We start from the raw sequence: 21,455 nt of genomic DNA on the forward strand, positions 1-21,455 counted from the left end.
TGGTTAGGTTAATGAGAGGTCATGCAATCAGGTTTGCTGCCTGGTTAACCTGACAAAAGCCATACAAAACAATATGCATAGTATAGTTAGTCAATAAACAATTTGAGAGCAGTGCGCACTGTGGTAGTGAAAAATATTTCAAATGCTTCATATAGTTATCAATAAGTGATGTTACTGTTAAACACTAAAATCCTTTCTCTTCCCTAATGAATGTTTGCAGTGCCTGCTGGAATTTTAGATGTGTGGAGTTTAAGTGAGCCAGTTGATCCAAACAAACATAGAAAGATAATCATCTACTGGAAGGTATGTTGAACACCTTATGCCTTCCATTTTGTTAATCAGCTGTATACTCCTAGGGATACAAAGCCATCAATAGCAATGTTTTTCACATGATAGCAGTGGAGATCGGAGAAGTAAAGTTCTGTAAAGCAATGTGACCTTCCTAATGTAGGCAGTTAAGATGAAAGATCAATGTATACCTCCCCCTGAGCTGGTCCTGAAACAATATCATTTAGTGGCTCTTAAGAAAAACAAATCCTCAGCTGGCAACAAAATTATCTGATATAATTTATGAACCATATTGCAAGTTTCTCTTAACTCCACCAATCAATTAGCAGGCCATTTCAGGAAGCTATTGTTCGTTTGTTTTAACTGCAACAATTTAATAGTAAAATCTGTCAAACTTTCCTTCTTGTTCCCCTAAGCTTCTAATTTGTAGCCTTACTTTATCTAAATCAAAACTCACTGCTTTGTTCCATACTTAATTACCATTTCCTAGAAATTCCTAAGTGTGGAACTTCTGACCATCCCCTCCTTCTGCAACATACAGGCTATTAAAACCCAAATCTGGCATCACATAGTCATTATTTCTTTATTTGTTTCATTTTCTCTCCTCCTCTTTTTAACTTCAGCAATGTCTAGTCCAACACTATATAGGCCTCAGCCTTTCATTTCAGTTTCTCAGTTTAATTAAGATACTAACCCTTTCCCTAGATCTGTCACAAGTAATTTGTTAATTCCTCTAGTCAGTCATTTTAAAATATTCATATTTATATTAGCAAAGTGATGGAAGTGGTCATTGACAGTGCTATCAAGCGACATTTACTTAGTAATAACCTGCTCACTGATGCTCAGTTTGGGTTCTCCAGGGTCACTCATCTCCTGACCTCGTTACAGCCTTAATCCAAACATGGACAAAAGAGCTGAGTTCATGAGGTGAGTTGAGAGTGACAGCCCTTGACATCAAGACAGCATTAGACCAAGGAAAGTGTTTTTCCCTCGTCGGGCGGGCTCGTTGAGAGCAGGCTGGGGCAATCGGGAAGCCGACTGCCCGCGATCGGCTCCGCTCCACATTTTCACGCCGGTGGGCCAATTAAGGCCCACACTGAGTGGATTGCGAGTGGCAGTGCTCAGCGCTACCTGTGCGGGTGGTGGGAGGAGGGAGAGCGGGCCTGGTGTGCAGTTCGTGCATGTGCGCGAAAAAATGCTTCAATCTCCCTGAGACATGGAGCTGCCTCAGGGAGATTGAAGCACTTTTTTTAAAGTATTAAAGACATTAAAAAAAAATGTCCCCTCATGTGACTCTGTCATGAGCTGGGACATGTTTTTAATTCAAAAATAAAGTTTTCAGTTAATGTTTATTTCTTTAGGAAACCTCAACCCGCTCATGGATGAAGTTCCCTAAAAAATGTAAAGGCTGCTTGGTCTTTTCGCCTGCCCACCAACCATAAGGTTGGACAGGCAGCATTAATTTGACTTTAATTAGCTTGTTAATGGCCTTAATAGGCCTTTCAACGGACGATGTCATCACATGTCATATTACACTCGGGTGTGTCAGGAGTGTGCCTGCCCTCTGAACATAAAATTCTGCCCCAAGTGTGGCATCAAAAAGCCCAATCAAAACTGGAGCCATGGAAATCAGGGGGAAAACACTCCAGTGTTTGGAGTCATACCGAGCACAAAGGAAGATGGCTGTGGTCATTGGAAGTCAATCATCTCAGTCCCAGGATATCATTATAGGTGTTCCTCAAGGTGGTGTCCTAGTCCCAACCATTTTCAGCTGCTTCATCAATGATCTGTCTTCCATCATAAGGTCAAAGGTGGGGATGTTTGCTGATGATTTCATAATGTTCAGCATCTCATTCATGACTCCTCAGATAGTGAAGCAGTCCATTTCCATATTCAGCAAGACCTGGACAACATTCAGGCTTGGACTGATAAGTGGCAAGTAACATTCACACCACACAAATGCCAAGCAATTACCATCTCCAACAAGAGAGAATCTAACCATCGCCCCTTGACCTTCATGGCATTACCATTGCTGAATACCCACTATCAACATCCTGGGTGTTACCACGGACCAGAAACAACTGGACTAGCCACATAAATACTGTGGCTACAAGGGCAGATGTCAGAGGCTGGGAATTCTGTGGCAAATAACTCACCTCCTGATTTCCCAAAGCCTGTCCACCATCTACAATGCACGAGTCAGGAGTGTGATGGAATACTCTCCACTTGCCTGGATGAGTGCAGCTCCCACAACATTCATGAAGCTTGACTTTTTTTTTGCAAAAATATACCTTATTCATAAATCTTCAAAAACATTTCGAACATTTTAAATCACCATTACAAAAATACAAACAGGTTCAACTTTTACAAACTGAAACACAAGGTGTATTAGAAAAAAACAATGAATATTTCAATCATTGGCAGACATACATTTTAATCTGTACAGACTGAGGGGCTATTTACAGTTCCCAGCCCCCCAGTGCACTGTGGCAGAAAGGTCTTAGGCAGCGACCCTTCCCCATTGCGCCTTTGCGGCGGCTGCCCCAAGCTTAACTGTGTCCCTCAGCACGTAGTCCTGGACCTTGGAAAGTGCTAGTCTGCTACACTCGGTCGGGGACAACTCTTTGCGCTGGAAAACCAACAAGTTTCGGACAGACCAAAGAGCGTCTTTCACTGAGTTGATGATCCTCCAGCTGCAGTTGATGTTTGTCTCGGTGTGTGTCCCTGGGAACAGCCCGTAGAGCACAGAGTCCTCTGTCACAGAACTGCTCGGGATGAACCTCGACAGCAACCACTGCATCTCTCTCCAGACCTTCTTTGCAAAGACACAATCTACAAGGAGGTGAACAATGGTCTCTTCCCCACCACAGCCTCCTCGAGGGCAACGTGCAGAGGGGGTGAGACTCCTGGGGTGTAGGAAGGATCTTACAGGGAGGACCTTTCTCACCACCAGCCAAGCTACATCTTGGTGTTTGTTGGAAAGTTCTGGTGATGAGGCATTCTGCCAAATTACTTTGTCAGTGTGCTCAGGGAACCATCCCACAGGATCCACCCTCTCCTTTTCCCTCAGGGCCTTTAAGATGTTACGTGCCGACCACTGCCTGACGGACTTGTGGTCGAAGGTGTTTCTCTGCATAAATTTTCCCACGAGGGACAGGTGGTACGGCACGGTCTAACTACTTGAAGCGTTCCGCGGCATTGTGGTCAGACCCATCCTTTGCAACACCGGGGACAGGTAGAACCTCAGCATGTAGTGACACTTGGTGTTTGCATACTGAGGGTCTACGCACCGCTTGATGCAACCGCACACAAAGGTGGCCATCAGTATGAGGGCGACGTTGGGCACGTATTTTCCCCCTTTATCTAGAGGCTTGTACATCATGTCCCTGTGGACACGATCCATTTTCGACCTCCAGATAAAGCGGAAGATGGCTCGGGTGATCGGCACCACACAGGAGTGTGGAATGGGCCAGACCTGCGCCACGTACAGCAACAGCGAGAGTGCCTCACACCTGATGACCAGGTTCTTACCCGCAATGGAGAGGGAGCGTCGCTCCCACATGCCCAGTTTCCTTTTCACCATAGACACTCGCTCCTTCCAGTTTCTAAAGCGTGCCCTGGTCCCTCCGAACCATATCCCCAGCACCTTCAGGCCATCAGCCCTGACAGTGTAGGGGACAAAGGATCTGTCAGCCCATTTCCCAAAGAACATGGCCTCGCTCTTCCCACGATTTACCTTGGCTCCCGAGGCCAGTTCGAACCTGTCGCAGATGTGGATCAGTCTGTGCACCGACAGCGGATCAGAGCAGAAGATGGCGACATCGTCCATGTACAGGGAGACTTTGATCTGAGTGCCTCCACTACCTGGGATCGTCACTCCTCTTATGCCCGGATCCTTCCTGATGGACTCAGCAAAGGGTTCTATGCAACACACGGAAAGAACAGGCGAGAGAGGGCAGCCCTGCCTGACTCCAGATTTAATAGGAAAGCTATCTGATTCCCACCCATTGATTGAGACTGCACTACTGATGTTAGTGTAGAGCAGTTGGATCCAATTGCGAATTCCCTCCCCAAACCCCATTTTGGAGAGCACATCCACCATATAGGTGTGCGATATTCTGTCAAAGGCCGTCTCCTGATCCAGGCTGATGAGGCAGATATCCACACCCCTGTCCTGTACATAGGCAATCGTATCCCTGAGCAGCACGAGGCTGTCAGAGATCTTCCTGCCTGGCACAGTGCAGGTCTGGTCAGGATGGATCACCAATTCCAGAGCGGATTTGACCCGATTTGCGATGACCTTGGACAGAATTTTATAGTCCACATTCAACAGTGAAATGGGTCGCCAATTTCTAATTTCCTCCCTTTCCTCCTTGTGCTTGTAGATGAGGGTGATAATGCCTTTCCTCATGGATTCTGACATACTGCCGGCCAGGAGCATACTCTCGTACACTTCTAGCAGGTCTGGGCCGATCCAGTCCCACAGAGCCGAATACAACTCCGCCGGCAAGCCGCCGCTTCTGGGAGTTTTACTCTTCTCGAAGGACTCAAGGGCCTCAGTCAGTTCATCAGGAGTTAGCGCTTTGTCCAGACTCTCCCGTGTACTGTCATCTAAGACCTCCGTGATAGAGGACAGGAAGGACTGGGAGGCCGTGCTGTCTGTGGGCTTTACGTCATACAATCCGGCATAGAAGGATTTGCTAACCCTCAAAATGTCAGATTGCAATGATTTAACTGAGCCATCTTCTTCCTTCAGGCTGCTGATCACAGAGCTCTCTCTGTGTACCTTCTGGAAGAAGAAACGTGAACACGTCTCATCCTGCTCTACAGAGCGGACTCTGGAATGGAAGATGATCTTGGAGGCCTCCGAGGCAAAGAGCGAGGCTTGCTGGCTCTTCACCTCTTGGAGTTCCTCCTTGATATCCACCCCCATCGACCGCAGCCAGAGCAGATTCTGCATGTTTTTCTGGAGTCGGGACATTTCCCTCTGTTCCTTTCTAGCTTTCTGGGTGCCTTTGAGGACAAAAAACCTCTTGATGTTTCCCTTGATCACTTCCCACCAGTGTGTCAGGGACTCAAAGTGGGGTTTCATGGTTCTCCAACCTTTGTAATCCCTCTTGAGCTCCTCAATGTTCTCTGGGGTCAGCAGTTGCACGTTTAGCTTCCATACCCCCTGCCAACCCTCTGGTCCTTCTCTAAGTGGCAGTCAGCCAGTAGGAGGCAGTGGTCAGAGAAGAACACTGGCTTGACGTCGGTGGATCTGACTGCAAATGCGCCGGACACAAACAGGAAGTCTATTCTGGAACAGACAGACCTGTCAGGCTGCGACCAGGTGTATCTACGCTGCGCTCCATCTGCAGGGTTGCTGAAGACGTCGTGCAGCTTGGCATCCTTTACTGTTTCCATCAGGGATCTGGATGTAGCGTCCAATCTGCTGTCGGCCCTGCCAGATTGTCCAGCCGCATCGATGATGCAGTTGAAGTCACCGCCCAGAATGACCAGCCTGGAGGTTGCCTGCAGCTGTGGGAGCTGCTGAAAAACCTCCAGCCGCTCAGCCCCTTGTGATGGGGCGTAGACGTTAATTAACCGGAGTGGAGCATTCTTATACATTACGTCTGCTACGAGGAGGCACCCACCCACCACCTCCTTAACCTGGGAGACGGTGAAGCTGCCTCCCCGCAGCAGAATCCCCAGGCCGGAGGAATGAGAGTCGTTTCCTCCCGACCAGATCGATGGCCCGTGGGACCACCATCGTGACCATTGCCTGTAGGAGCTGAGGTGCGGTATCGCACACTCCTGCAGAAACAACAGGTCAGCTTTGACCTTGGCAGGGTAGTCCAAGGTCGCAACACATCGCGTAGTAGATTTAATGCTACGCATATTTATGGATACAATCTTTACACCCATTTTAAAGCAGTTAGTCGCTTACCAAACCTGTTGTCTCTGAGAGTTCCTTCATGCCCGTGGTGTGCTCAAATTGCTTCACTTGGGATGGGCTGAGGAAAGCGTCCTGAACCTCCCCATTGGCTGTGTTCTGCTCGGGTGGCATCTGGGGGTCCGTGCAGAGAGTGGGGTTTGAAATGTCCTGTGTTGGAGAAGCTTCTCCAATCCTCTCCCCCTCTGGGGCGTTGCTGCTCCCGGCTTCCTGGAGCTGGGGTGCGCTGAGCGCCTCACTGCTCCCAGATTCCTGGTGTTGTGGTGCACTGGCCTCTTTGGGTTGTGGGCCAAGTTGGGGTGCGCTGGTCTCCTCATTGTCACCAATGTTCTGGAGCTTGGGTGACTCGTCCTCCAACTCCCTAGCGTTTTGCCGCTTCTTCTGTTGGCGCCGCCCTGGCCCTTCTTCATCCGAAGAGCTGCTGCTCTTGTTATCCGTGTCGGATAGGAGACGCCTCTTGACTCTTGTCTGGGAAGTGGCTTGGTTTCTTTTTAGCCCCTTCTTCCTTTTGGCTCTCTTCACCAGCTGCCACTCCCCCTGCTGCTTTCCCACTGCTGCCTCCTCCTCCTCCGTTGATTCGCTCTCCTGAGGAGTGGGAGGTTCAGGGGGCAGTGCTGTTGTTTGGCTGTCTGCTGCCTCAATTTTTTCCTCCACCTTGTCTTTCTCTGTGTCCTCCTTTGTCCCGATGTTTTCCCTGGGGGCCTTGGTGGTTGGTGTGACACGAGGCATTTCTTCTGCTTCCCCCTCGTTGGCTTTAGCTGCCTGTGCATGAGTACGGCAACGTTTGGGGCAGGTCTTGTAGAGGTGACTTGCCTCGCCACACAGGTTGCAGCACTTAGCCTGTTTACAATCTTTTGTCTGGTGCCCTTCCTTTTTGCAGTTCTTGCAGAGGACAGCACTGCAATTGGCCGCCACATGACCAGACTTGCCGCATGAGCGACAAAGTTTGGGTTGCCCAGCGTAGACAAGGTGACCATGGCTTCCCCCGATAGCGAATCTGGAAGGGGGGTGGAAAACGGCTCCCTTACCGTCGGTCTTGAGCGTTACCTTAACCTAGCGTTTACATGTCCAGATCCCCAAATTATCTTTAACTTCAGTGCAGCTCCCAACATTATCGAAGTACCTGGTAAGGAAGGTGAGCATGTCAGCGACAGGGACGTAGGGGTTGTACAGATGCACCGTCGCAACCCGTTCATGATGCAACGGTAGAACAAAGAGCGGCTCCGCCGTCAGGATCTTCATTTCTGGCAGGTCTTTCTTTTCCTCAAACACCTTCAGGAGTTTGACACAAGCTGCCACATGCTTGAAGGTCACATCAAAGAAACCAGCTCTGGGGAAATCCTGTAGGCGGTAGATATCCGCAGCCTCAAAACCACACAGCTTGAATAAGATCCTCTTCGTGAAGAAGGTTCTATCCATTCCTGTTCCTTGCTCGCTACCCTTCACCATGACTCGGATGGTGTTAGGTACCCCATGGTAAGGGGTTTGACTGGTTATAGCCATTGCTCTTTCCCTGGCAGAAACGCGATGAAGGTCTCTCCCCTGCCAGGTTCATGAAGCTTGACACCAACCAGGACAAAACAGTTCACTTGATTTGCATCCCATCCACCACCTTAAACATTCACTCCCTACACCACTGACACACAGTAGCAACAGTGTGTATCATCTACAAGATGCATTGTAGCATCTCACCAAGGCTGCTTCATCAACAGTACTTGCCCAAAATGCGTACGTTGCATTGTGGTCCCACTGAGTCTGCAACCAGGTAACATATAAACAGCTCTCATTAAATTCCAGTCATTTTAATACAAACGAATCTGTCCTTAGAACACCTACACCAACAAATGAGATACTAATATATGCATTTCCTAGCACAAATGAGCTACACTCCACTCCCAAAAAGATTAGCAACAATTGTAATTCCTTAAGATCTTTTTGACTTGAAAACCATCTAAATATTTATTATAAGCTAGCAGACAAAAGAGCAGTAAGTTAGAATCTAATTAGTTGGCGGCCCGCCATGAGGTGAGCTACTACCTGTCCCAGCCCCTGCTTCTCGATACTCCCTTAATGTTCTTAGCTGAGTGTCCAAAGGGTTGTCTGAGATCCAAAGCTTTACTTTGAAAAATTAGAATCTAATTGGCATTCCTTTCACCCAAATTATGTTTGTACTTTAATGTAAATATACTCTTGAAGCAATTTAAAACAGCATTGAATTATAAATGTTACAGCACAGAAACTGGACATTTGGCTCAGTGGGAGGAATCTTGTGGATGTAACTGAGGTCTTGGCTGCCAGCTGGAGAGCTGCCAAGAGCCTGCATCGCCTCTTTTTGGGAAGGCCCAATGCATAATGTGCTAATTAGGCATTTGACAAGCAAGTCGTGGTCACTCCCATGGGATCAAGGGCCCTGGGTGTGGAAGTCCTGCCCGCCAAGAGCTTCAGCCAATCAGAGGCTGGCAGCTCTACTACATGGCACCTGCGCAGTGGGATCCCAGGCCACACATGAGTGATGGTGGGAGAGGGATTGCAGGAAGGGGGTTGCAGGAGAGATGTGGAGAGGGGGTTCGGGGGCAAGGGTGGAGTTTAGTTCTCAGCGGCAGCCCCGTTCTCAATGCCGGGCTCCTCAGACAGGAACTGAGTGCCTTTGAACGAGGGACCCTCCCATGGGAGCCTGCAAGTTAAGATACCAGGGTTTGCTGTCGTGGTCCCTGTGTGGCAAGCCCCCTGCTCGCCGTTGGACTAATACCAGTGGCAGTAGGATTAGGCCATTAAATGGGCAATTATTGGCCAATTAATGGCCTCAATTGGTGGTGGTGCTTGGTTTGCCACCATGGGCTTAATGGGATGGAAGTGAGAAACTGGCGGGTTCCCCCTCCCCACACCCTCCCACCTGATTAGATGCCTCTCACACCACCAAACCCATGACAGCAGAGGGCACAGGATTTTACCCAACAAGTCTGCAATGGTTCTATTTTCTATATGAACCATCTAGGGTAACCCAACTCTCCTGGTCAGTCCCCATGCCTGTCAATATTAATCATTTTCAGGCTAATTTGATGGTTCTTTTTGGTGTGAAAAAAATCAAATTATAAGATGAATATACTATACAAACACTTAAATGCTACAAAATATCAAAGCCACCAAACAGCAATGATTAAAATGTACACAATCAAGTCATCAGCACGGTACATGCTGCATAACATTAAGTTCAGACATTTTGCAAAATAGCCTTTGATTGTGATTTGCATCCTGCTGACAAAACATTTATTCACAAAGTGCCAACTTTATTCAGTGCAAAGAAATGGTATTGGTATTAGCAAGCATTTCACCAAATGCACATAGTTGCTTTGTCTGTTATTTTATAGTTAAGTCTGTGTCTTCAATGTTTCTTTCTTGCTATGATCTTTTCACTTGCAGGAATGAACATGACTTAATCTATCTTTCTAAACGTTCTATTCAACTTACCTCAGCTTGTGGAACTGCTTCAGCTCATTAAATGCCCTGAGAATGATAGTGGGGCTTCCCGCATTTAATCACTGTCAGCTATATTCAAAAGTACTTGTCAGTCACACGTGTAACTGAACAAATCGCACAGTGGGCAGAGTTTTACGGACTCCCATTGGCAGGTTTGAAGGCGGGGTAGGGTTTGTAAAATGCAGCACATGGCCTGCCCACTGCCTACTTGCCCACCCCCCAAACTGTCTCCCGTTTTATGGCCTTCCAGCCCTTCAGCCTATTGAGGCTGTTAAATGGCCAATTCATCTCATCCTGCTGCGATTTTACCAGCAACAGGGGGGAGGCCCACGACAGTTGGGTAGTCCGGCACCTTTTACTGGGTGAGCTGGTGTCAGGAAAGTGGGGGGGGGTCTGCCAGCCAGACCCTGCTGAAACCTCAGACTTAACTGAAGTCCGGCCTCCATTAGCTCCTCTTCTACACGGACGGCTGTAGTCCCTGTAGTGAACACCGCTCGAACTTGGTGTTGCTGGGACTGCAGAGCTGCCAGCCAGTTGGATTATCCGGCAGATCTCTATGGCGGGACTTCTCCCCAAATCGGGTGGAAGTCTCGTCCTTAGCCAATTAGCGCCCCGCAGAGCATTAAATGGCTGCGGGGCTGCTGGTTTCAGGGGGACGTGTTCCCCATTGAAACTTTTGGTGGCGAGGTGGGAAACTCCACCATCCAAAAAATCCAGAGAAAGTTGTTTAATTTCTACCTCATATTTTGGAGAGCTGACATCAGTATTGGGTAAGGCTGCATTCTGGCAGCCAGCTTTTTTAATGTGCTTGACTGATGTCACCCTCATAATCTGATCCCCAGTTTAATTGTGGCAGGATGGTCTTTCTAGCTCACTGCTGACCCTGGAAAAGTTTCCTGGGTTAGATTTACTTATTTTTTCATGGGGGATCCCTAGCAGAATTCCCAGCACTGCATGGGAACCTGCTGCTGAGGCTGATGGAATATCATTGCAGCTACAGGAGATGGAATGCTTATGGCACCTTAAAGGGGAAGGCAGGGTCAAAGGTAAGTAGAAATTTCTTTTATCTGATGAACTGTCAATATCCACGGATGTTGAACAGCCACTCCATTAGGCTGCAACTCAGCCAAAAACCAGAAACATGAGCACATAATCCAGGCTGACATTTCTGTGCAGTAGTGAAGGAGTGCAGCATTGTCAGAGTGCTGCATCCTTTGAATGAAAAATCAAACTGAGGTTCCATCTACCTTATATGCCTGCCGTCCCTTCATTAAACCCTCACCCTCCCACCATACTGCCTCACCCTGCCCTCAGTCATTCTCAACATTCCCTCATACCACGTCCACCTCAATTCGTTCCCCAGGGGGCAGTCATGTTCTTATCAGACTTGCATGTTCACCTAGACATTCCCCCTCCGGACCTCTTGCCCCCAAAACCCCTTCCCCTCAAAACCCCTTCCCTCCTCCGGACCCCTTCCCCCCCGGAGTCCCTTTCCCCTCTGGTTCCCCCACCCCGGAACCCTTTCCCCCTCTGGAACCTTCCCCCCCAGAACCCCTTCCCCCTACTGGACCCCTTCCCACACCGGAAATACTCCCTCACTTAGTCCACCCACACCCCCAGACAGCCTCCCACCGCCCCCGCTTAGTCCCTTCCCCTTCCTGTGTGCCTCAGATGCCCTCACTTCTTCCTCCAGCTTTACTCCTTCCCCTTTCCCGACTCCTTCCTCCAGCCTTACCTCATGTTCCAGCCTTACTCCCTGCCCTCTCTGCACTCCTTCCTCTTCCTGCTCTCTTCCTCACCTCTCCTCATTCCTTCCTCCACCCGGACTCCCTACCCTCTCTGCACTCCTTCCCCCACTGACCTCCTTCCCTTACAGCTTCCACCCTACCTTACACCTATGTCCCCAGTTGCCATCTTCTCCTGTGTTATCCACTCCTTGCTCCCTGTACTCACTTCCCCCCCACAACCTCACCCCCTCCCCTCAGCACCTTCATTCTCTCCCTCCCGACACCATCATTCCCATCCTCCCAACCTCACCCTCCCCGACATCTCTTCCTCTTCCAGTCGATCCTAGACCACCTTCACCCACCCCCTCAACCATCGTCCATTGTGAGCATCGACAGTGACTTTCCAACTTCCGTGAGCTGCTTCACAGCAGGGCCACGTCCATGAGAATCCACATGTCATGGACGTTCCTCCAGGGTCCCGTTGCTGTCGGGCTCCAGCATCTCCTGCTGCTCGATGTCCACGATATGAGCAGGGCCCTGGTGGGTAAGTCCCAACTTCTGCACATCACTGTTGTCAAGGCGTGTTCTGCACCGGCGTGTTTTCCTGTTGATGTGGGCACTCAATCTAGCGGGGGGTGGTGGGGCGGGGTGGTGGGGGGCGGTGGGGGTGGGGGGGGGGCGGTGGTGCGGTGCGGGAATGATTCCGGTGGGCTGGCCTTATAATGATATGCTGATGTATTACAATGAGGTTCCTGACATCCATTGGTGGGGAACGCGGCCCAGCATCGACAGGCTGAGTGGATGATTGCGAGCTCGTTTCACAACATCATAAAACTGATTTTTGGCCCTCTCGCCATATTGTCCGCTCAGGCTGCTAAACTCGCCCAGTGCTGAAAAATATAATGTGTGGCGCCACTTAGTCATTACAAGATATCCATCCATACTTAGGTGGCAGCTTTTGTCCATGAATCTTTAAAATGAGTGAGGATCCAGGTGCCATGGATCCCTGCTCGATATCTCATCCTTGCCTTCGCCATTACTTCTAGTGAAGCAACATTACACCCAGGAAAATCCCACCTCATATGTTTTAGAACTGACTCAAGCAAAAGATGGTTACAATGTTTAATTTTTTTCACAGACCATGTCAACAAGGATTTGGGGCAAAAAGAAATCTAAGTTCTAACCATGCTTTGTATAAAGTTACTTTCCCTTGCGTTCTTTACTTGACCATATTAAATATGTGCCCTCTTGTGACCACCTCGCCAACCAATGGAAACAATGCATCAGTCCTTACCTTAACACAAACCTTCTTAACCTTGAAGACTTCCTCAGTTTTAGTAAAAAGGCATTAGTCTATCAAGATCTCCTTGATAACTAGAACCCATGATCCATGGGGAATTTTATAAAATCCTTTTCTGTAACTTTTATATCTTTTCTACAATGAAGTGCGCAAAACTGTATGGAATATTCCAGCTGTATCCTAAGATCTTGCAAAAGATTAACACTATTTTTTAGGTTTTGTATTCTGTGGCTCTCAATACAAAACCAAAGATACTACTTGTCATGTTTGTGACTTTATGCATTGCACACCAAAGCCCCTCTAATCTGTATATCATATTTGAAGATGAACTCAGCACTAAATCAGTATTCTCCATGTGAGAATATGTATTAATTATGCATATAATTAATGGTGAAATTGAAGCATTTACACAATTGCATTCAGAGATTTTTTTCCTAAGATTTGGAAGAAAGAATGGTGTTAGAAAATACATTTTTTACTTTACTGCTAGCTGGTGCTGTGTGTGATTCTGGCAGATCTTGATGCCCAAAATACAACATCACTCACATCTTTAATCCCTCCCAAAAAAAAATCCCTTCACAAGTCGTAACACAACTCTGAACATTTTGTGGCTGATAGATAAACTCAGACAATGAAAAGCTTATGACCTGGACTAACTTCTTCAGTGTATTAGTGGGAGTGATGATGGTTTTGGTAACGTTTGCTGTGAACACATGAGTGATATTATTTTGGGAGTGAAAATATTGGTATCTGACCTGGTATTAGTTTTGCACATCCGTAAAGTCTCTGTATCTGGATTGGCATGGGAAGATGAGGGTAACATTTCAATATAGGCAATAAGTCAATGTAATATTATACTCAGTGACTTCCTGTGAAATAAGTTTGTGAACTCAATGACTTTTCCTAACCAATTTAGTGACTAGTTTTCCAATAGCGCCCCCTCGAGACCGACTGTGTGATTACATGTATACATTCCATTTTTTTATTTCAGATTTCCCTGCTCCCTTTCTCAATTCTTATCCTGAAGGCAGTAGGCGCACCGTTTTTTGCCCAATTCAAAATCAATTAAGCATGGGATAGAAGGCAGAGATCAGGATGAGGCATGCTTCAACATAGCTTCAACATTAATCCATGGTCCACCAGGGAAGAATGGTGCCATGTAGGACAAATTACCTCCTTCCCACTTATATCTGGGCCTGTGCCAGTTTGGTTGAGGCTTGAAATTGATCAGCCCAAGCATCTGCTGGAAGCATGCATATTGACATTAGCAAATATGGCTACTGTAAGGTCAATAGGACCCTGATGCAATTTTAAAGTGGATAGAGGAGGGCAGCATCCAGTTGGTAGTTGTGATTGAGTGGCCCAATGAGTGATATTTAAATGTCAATAGGCTGCCCAGAAAAAGAGGAAAGACAGATTTGTAAATGATTTTTATTGGACCAGGGTGAGCATTAATGCAGACCCCACAAAGGACCCCTGCAAAGCTCGATCTTCTCCTGCCCTCCCTTGGGATCGCTTTCCTCCACTCTTTAACTTAATTAGGCTACAAGAGCTACATTCTTTGTATCTCCTCCCATCAGAGAGCTGTTCCAAACATGTAAGCAGCTAGCAGAAAGAATAGTAAAGGGACTCGAGGGGTGAAAATTGATTGGGCATTGGACCACTTTTATTGGAATTGCTCCACCCAACACCCATTCAATGGAAATGATCGCACAAAAATCCATTCCACTGAGGACTGACATTTTTAAAAGCTGTGTATATTACTGAAATGTCTCCCCTTGTACATGCAATATAATCTTTCCAGTGCAATAATCAGAATGCTATGTCTAAGACTCAACATTTAGGGTTATTTCAACAGCTGTAATTAGATTTTCCATTACCTTTCAAGGCCAGCAATTGGGATTTAGAGAAGGAGCAAATGGCTTGATTTGATGCATCAAAATGTATAGCAGTTCTATTAGTGATGAGAGGGAAAATATCTGAAGAACTAGCGATGTTCCAGAAATGTAATCCTTGGTTAAGGAGGCTAAAAGGTTATGTTCTTCTTTGCTGATATTTTTCTGTTGGGTAATTTTTTTTTCCATTCCTAGCCTCTCCGCCCTCAGGAAATCAGGGGCATTATTCTTGGTTATCATATATTTTATCAACAAAATGGGCTTGAAATGACCATCCGAGTGTGTGGTGTATCAGAGACTTGGTTCAGCTGGCGAACATTTTGGGCACCAGACCGCATCTTTGTTACTGCATTTAACTCCAAAGGAAACTCTACACCTGCAGTCCTCCACATAGGAGAAGCAAGTAATTCCTATTATTTACAGGAGACCTTTCCTTTTTGAATCTTTATGAAAGGGATTTAAAATTTAGTTTTACCTCAATAAAAGTAAAAAATATATAAGGACTGATACTTCCTGTTACAGGATGGGGGAAGGTGCAGATTCTACTCCCACCCAATTCTTAGAATAAGCCTCTTTGAACTGAAAGTTGTTGACTGGAGACTGTGCCATCTCACATCAGGGGGAGTGAAAACAAGAGGCAAGAATCTTACTTGGGCACTCTAAGATCTACCAGAAAATAGTTACATGAGGTTTTGATAAAGATCAGGCCCCTCACCCACTCCCTGTGAGCCAGTTTTGGGGATTAAAGTATAAAAACAAAATGGCCAATTTTCCTTGATGCCCCCAAAATAGATAATAATCAGTCTGACAGCGCAATTATTGTGGCACAATAGTTGGGAGGCTTGCTTCAGATCTTGGCTATAGAACTTCTCAGCTCCACTATTGATTATGATCCAGTTCTGTAGATCAATTGTATGAAAGCCACATTTCATTCTTACCTTTCTCAACAGGCAAAAACAAATAACACAACTACTGATAGTGTGGGAGGGCACTTCCTACAGCACACAACTGCACCTTGACACCCAGCAGAGAGGCCATAAGCCAACTGGAACTAAATTGTCACACTGACACTTTGGGGTCAGGGCTGAGATATGTCATTGCATCAGAATAGAGGGAACTTTTCTCTGCCTGTCTGTTATCTAACCTGAGAGTATTCAGTTCAGTTGGTGCTTGAACAAACCTCCCCAAGAAGGAGTCAATTATGAAAGAATTCTAGTTAGGGGCATTCTGAACTCAGGTACAACATCAGTTTGATACATGTATATTTGCAGAATATTGAATGTAGCCTAGTTTCATTGTGAAATATCTTTGGACTATATCTATCACATGCAGATTTGATGGCTCCCAGAAACCTTAAGGTGGCACCAGCGGGAGACTCTGGAATTTATGTCAAATGGGAACCACCAGATGAAGCCAATGAGCCAGTTCTGGGTTATGTAGTCGACTGGACAGAAGCAATTGACAACAACAAACAGCTACTTGCTTGGAAAAGACTTCCCAGGGATAATCATTCTTTGTTTATAGGAAAAATCTCTTCACTTCAGGAATATCTAGCAGAAGGAAGTAAGTTTGCCATAAACCACCACTGTCATTGCTTGCTCCATCTCAGAGTGAAGTCTTCCAACTCTATAAACTATGGCCACCTGCTTCACTATATTATATTACAAACATGATTGGAAGTTTTTTTCCCCACTACAGTCCAAAAGTAGTTAATAAAGTTTCAATGCATGTAGATTGGTGTAACTATGTATGCTATAGATATCAATATGGGCAGATAGGATCAAATCCTCGGTGAAAGACAATTAATTCACATGCTATTGAAATCATGGAAATGTTACCTGCACAAAGGAAACTTAAATGGAGGTGTAAATGTGAATTATTTAACAATTTTGTGGATCAGAGAGAAATTTTGTGGCATTAACTATATGGGTTAGAGGTCCAAATAGGGTAGATTAGACATACTCTGCAGTTGGAATGAATTTATACACAATGGTTAGTTTATGCTTTCTTATGCTTTTTGCTTGTCATAATAAAGCAAGTTATTTTACTGTGACAAATTATTTCTATCATCTTATTTAGGAAGCATTATACCAAGAAGACGTTACAATATTTCGGTCACTGCAATGTACCAAAAGGGACAAGGAAGATCTTCCTCGGTGCAGGGATATTCAGTGGAAGGAAGTAAGTATTTAGTATGATTTTTTAATCAAATCCTCCACCACTTTTTCAAATTTGTTTTCTTATTCATTTACGATGTGTGGCTGTCAATGGCTAGGCCAGCATTTATTGTCCATCTCTAATTGTCCTTGAGAAGGTGGTTGTGAGCTACCTCCTTGAATCACTGCAGTCCATGTGGTGTAGGTACACTGACCCAGCAACGGTGAAGAAAAGGTGATGTATTTCCAAGTCAGGATGGTAAGTGACTTGGAGGTCAACTTCCAGGTGGTGGTGTTCCCATGTATCTGTTGCCCTTGTCCTTCTAAATGCTAGCAGTTGTGGGTTTGGAAGGTGCTGCCTAAGGAGCCTTGGTGAGCTTCTGCAGTTCATCTTGTAAATGGTACACACTGCTGCCACTGTTCGTTGATGATGGAGGGAATGAATGTTTGTGGAAAGGGTGCTAATGAAGCAGGCTGCTTTGTCTTGGATTGTGTCCAGCTTCTTGTGTGTTGCTGCAGCGGCACTCATCCGGGCAAGTGGAGAGTATTCCATCACACTTCTGACTTGTGCTTTATAGATGGCGGACAGGCTTTGGGGAGTCAGGAGGTGAGTTATTCATTGTACAATCCCTATCCTCAGTCCTGCTCTTGTAGCCACAGTATTTATATGGCTAGTCCAGTTCAGTTTCTGGTCAATGGTATCCCCCAGGATGTTGATAGTGGGGGATTCAGTAATGGCAATGTCATTGAATGTCAAGGGAAGATGGTTAGATACTCTCGTGTTGGAGATGGTCATTGCCTGGTACTTGCGTGGCGCGAATGTTACTTGCCACTTGTCAGCCGAAGGCTGGATATTGTTCAGGTCTTGCTGCTTCGCTATCTGAAAAGTTGCTAATGGTGCTGAACATTGTGCAACCATCAGTGAACATCCTCACTTTTGACCTTGTGATGGAAGGAGGGTCATTGAGGAAGCAGCTGAAGATAGTTGGGCCTAGGATACTACCCTGAGGAACTCCTGCAGTGATGTCCTGGAACTTAGATGATTGATCTCCAACAACCACAAGCACCTTTCTTTGTGTTAGGTATGACTCCAACCGGCAGAGAGTTTTCCCCCTTATTCCCATTGACTCTAGTTTTGCTAGGGGTCCTTGATGCCACACTCAGTCAACTGCTGTCTAGATGTCAAGGGCAGTCACTCTCGCCTCACCTCGGGAGTTCAGCTCTTTTGTTCATCACCTCTTTTCTTTTCTGATGGTGTTCTATGAACATTGGTTAGACTCCATTAGCTTGTGGAAGAGGTCACTCTTTACATGTGAATGTCAGTGAACATTGCAATGAGCCCAATTTTGTCCTCAACCAATGGTCACATACTTTCACTTTCCCATAGAAATCACTAAATAGTGATCACATCGGGAATCCCTGTAATTCTTCTTTCTAGTCCAAATCCAAGATTACCAAAGCTCTCTGTAGTATCTCAGCTGCCACTCCGGATAATGTCAGCTAAATCAGCAAAAATTTGCTACCTGCCTGGTAAACCATTGAATAAATTGTCCCCTATGTTCCCGTTTCACTGCTTTCCCATGTCCATGTTGCTCTCCTCCAGTTGGAACAGCAAGACAGGGTATGGACCACTTTACAACCCCTGTTAACAGTGTCCTTCCCAATTTTTTGGAGGTTCATTTCACAAGGTGAAATGAGCCCCTCCCTCGTAACTTTTAGAATCAGGACTCCAGCCCAGGACATTGGTTACAAGCAAATGAGTACATCTCCACAATCTATGGTGAACATAGTTGGATGAGCTCAACAAATAAACATACTTGATATCATCTATATTCAGGGACTCCCTAATGGCACCCAAAGAAATGAGGATAGTAAGAAAAGAAAGAAAGCTTGTGGGTTATGAAGAGATAATAGCACAGATCCTGGCAAATGGCAGTGATACAAAGAGCACCAAAGCAGATAGTAAGAGCTAAAAAAATCATGAGTGTGTAAAGAAACTTGCTTTGGATATCGAAAGCAGCACAGATTTTTCTAACATAATTGTAAAAAAAAAGATGCTGGTCAGGAGAAACGTGGGCTCCATAAAAACAGATAACAATAATATTGTCAATGAAAATAAGGAAATTATTCTGTGTCACGTGTTATGAACCCTGTAGAGACCGATCAGGTTTTTAAGGAAGGAATCCCCATGATGCCAAGGAAAGAAAATGGCTGGACAAAGTTTTACTTTTTAAAACTTTTACTGTAGTAAACCAACTAAAATTAATATAATTCAAAGATTAGCTAACAGACGAATGATTTTTCAAATTAAAAAGGTAAATTTCACTTTAAATAGTCTATACAACAAAGATATGCCTCACATAGTCGCATCACTTCCCGCACAAGTGTTACCACGTGCAATGTCAGTCTTTTCAACTCAGCCTCTTGTACGTTAGATATTCTCACTTCCCACTCAATGGATTTGGCCCTTGAGTCACTTTCACCAGCAGCCTTATTCTATCTGAGGTTCCTAGATACAGTCAACATCCAAACAGTATCCCCTACAGAATCTCTTAGCTAGGTTCATAACAGTCTTGAAGGCACAGAATCCCCAGGGACTCCTTTCCCCATCCATCTAAACATTCTGATTGGGTCTGGCAAAACTGACACAGCAGCAGTGGTCTTGTCTAATCCACAACTCCTGCTCTTATTGTCTTTAACTTTCTGTCTTTTTTAAACTATACTACACAGTAACACAGTCTCTGCTCTATTCTCAGAGTTTTCTCCCTGCTTCTACACCAGGATCTGTTTTAAACTGTGCTTGTTTAGACCAGTAATTCGATATCCAGTTAGCTTTCTATTTACCCTTTGCTTTTTAACTTTCATCCCCATAACAACCTCAGGTCACAAGGACATTTCTTGGAGCTAAAATGCTTACCAATTGCATCCTTTTCAGAATACTTCCCAGTTTCACTATGGAATTGAAGGGATATTTCGCAAAAAGAAAATTCAAGCTTTTCCCAAAGCGCAAGGATCATTACGCCTTCTCCCATTGAATGGAAAAACCTTTACTTAAAATAAAATACACTTTTACATAGTAAATATTTTAACAACTAACTTAGCATACACTTTACAGGTAATGTTTTTCCCTGGGCATGTTTTACATTTAATCATGTTGCAATGGCAACACTTTAGGCTTAATCCGTTACAAAATCAACTGGATGTGACAGTTAGGTTTTAAAGTTTAGCTTGCATGGGTTTTTAACATCCCAATTTTCTTGCAAACAAGACTTTGTTTTCTGATTGATTCACTTTCTTTCAATCTTCACAAGAGATTTCCTTTCCCATTTTGCATACTATTTACAAATTTTCCATGTCCTTGGTTAAAGAGAGTCGGTGAGAACTTTGCAGATGCTCTAACTTAATTTTCCAAAATTCTCTCAATTCATGAACAAGTCCTTTAGATTGCAAAATTATGTATATCATTCTGTTTTATAAGAAAGATGAGGGTGACAAGTCCGATTGCGTAGTGTCACCATACCTTCATGTTTGTTGTGCGATAGATGCTGATGGCTAGTTCTTGTGTGGGTTGCATGGTGTCAGGCCACTAGAAAGTTGCATGCAAGTGCATCCCCATTTGAGCCCGAAGAGGTTGTAAGAGTGAGATAATTTGTGTGATGCAACACACGAATAGTAATATCGACCAATGAATGTTCAGAGAACTCCTTCATTATTCACTCCTAAGGCGACAAGCGTTAGAAGAAAAGATGGACCTTCTTCTGGACCTGTTTAAAGGGTAACTCAAGAATTTGCAGCTGAAGTGCTTTCAACTTACTTGTGCTTGGGCCAAGTTGGTGGAAACATTGACGTGAGTTGTTAGAGGATTGTAAAGATTTCTGCTGAACACAGACAGCTCGAGAGAATTACAGAGCATGGGGGCAGTAACTGCAGTGCTACTTGCTCTGCAAAATGAATAGGGCAGGCAGAGGAGGAGGCAGAAAGGAGAAACCTCTACTAGGAGGGAGGAGAAGGAGGAATTTCTTTAAATTGCCTCATGCTGTGAGGATTTTCCAGGATTATCAGTCCTATGTTGGGATGAGCTAGAAGTAATAACTCAGGTGGCTTTGCTTCACCAAAGACACCAAAGACAGACTTGTGTGCACCAAGCCCTGGAGCCTCAAACCAGGAACAAGAAGGCCCTCCCAATAACTGTGGAGATCACCATTGCCCATTTTAAGGATAGAGTGACTGAGCACCTTGGAAATATTTTATCTGATCAGAGAGAGACAGCATGGATTTGTAAAGTGTAATGTCATGTCTGACGAACCTGATTGAGCTTTTTGAAGAGGTGACTAAAGTATCCTATGGCTATGGATGTTATTTATACGGCCTTTCAGAAGAATCAGTTCCTGACCAGGATCTAATCCACTTGTGATAAAGTACAAACCTCTGCCGCTTCTGGATTTTATGGTGACCCCCAAGCTCGCCATCACATTTCTGCGCCGCAGCTGATTCTGTACACCACCTGGCTCTTTGTTCTCTCGGAAATACCTTCAACAGTATGTCCCACTCTACTCTATCCTCAAATAGCTCCTGAACTTCAATTACTACACCTGTCTCCAAACTTGGACAACATTTCATGACTCCACTCTGCCTACATCAGCATTATCTTACCACAGGACCTCTAACCTTAACTCT

The 21,455-nt window shown here is 45.4% G+C and overlaps 1 protein-coding gene across 2 annotated transcripts in view; it reads left to right on the plus strand.

The window, feature by feature from the left end:
• Window positions 1-21,455, plus strand: part of LOC121289239 (interleukin-23 receptor-like) — a 113,672-nt gene that overhangs the window by 44,027 nt on the left and 48,190 nt on the right. For both annotated transcript variants that reach the window (XM_041208471.1, XM_041208472.1), the window contains 4 exons: window positions 221-303; window positions 14,818-15,025; window positions 15,955-16,185; window positions 16,702-16,803. In XM_041208471.1, the coding sequence (XP_041064405.1) occupies window positions 221-303; window positions 14,818-15,025; window positions 15,955-16,185; window positions 16,702-16,803 (624 nt within the window). The remainder of the gene's footprint in view (window positions 1-220; window positions 304-14,817; window positions 15,026-15,954; window positions 16,186-16,701; window positions 16,804-21,455) is intronic.

This window comes from Carcharodon carcharias, chromosome 16 (genome assembly GCF_017639515.1).
Source record: "Carcharodon carcharias isolate sCarCar2 chromosome 16, sCarCar2.pri, whole genome shotgun sequence".
NCBI lineage: Eukaryota > Metazoa > Chordata > Chondrichthyes > Lamniformes > Lamnidae > Carcharodon > Carcharodon carcharias.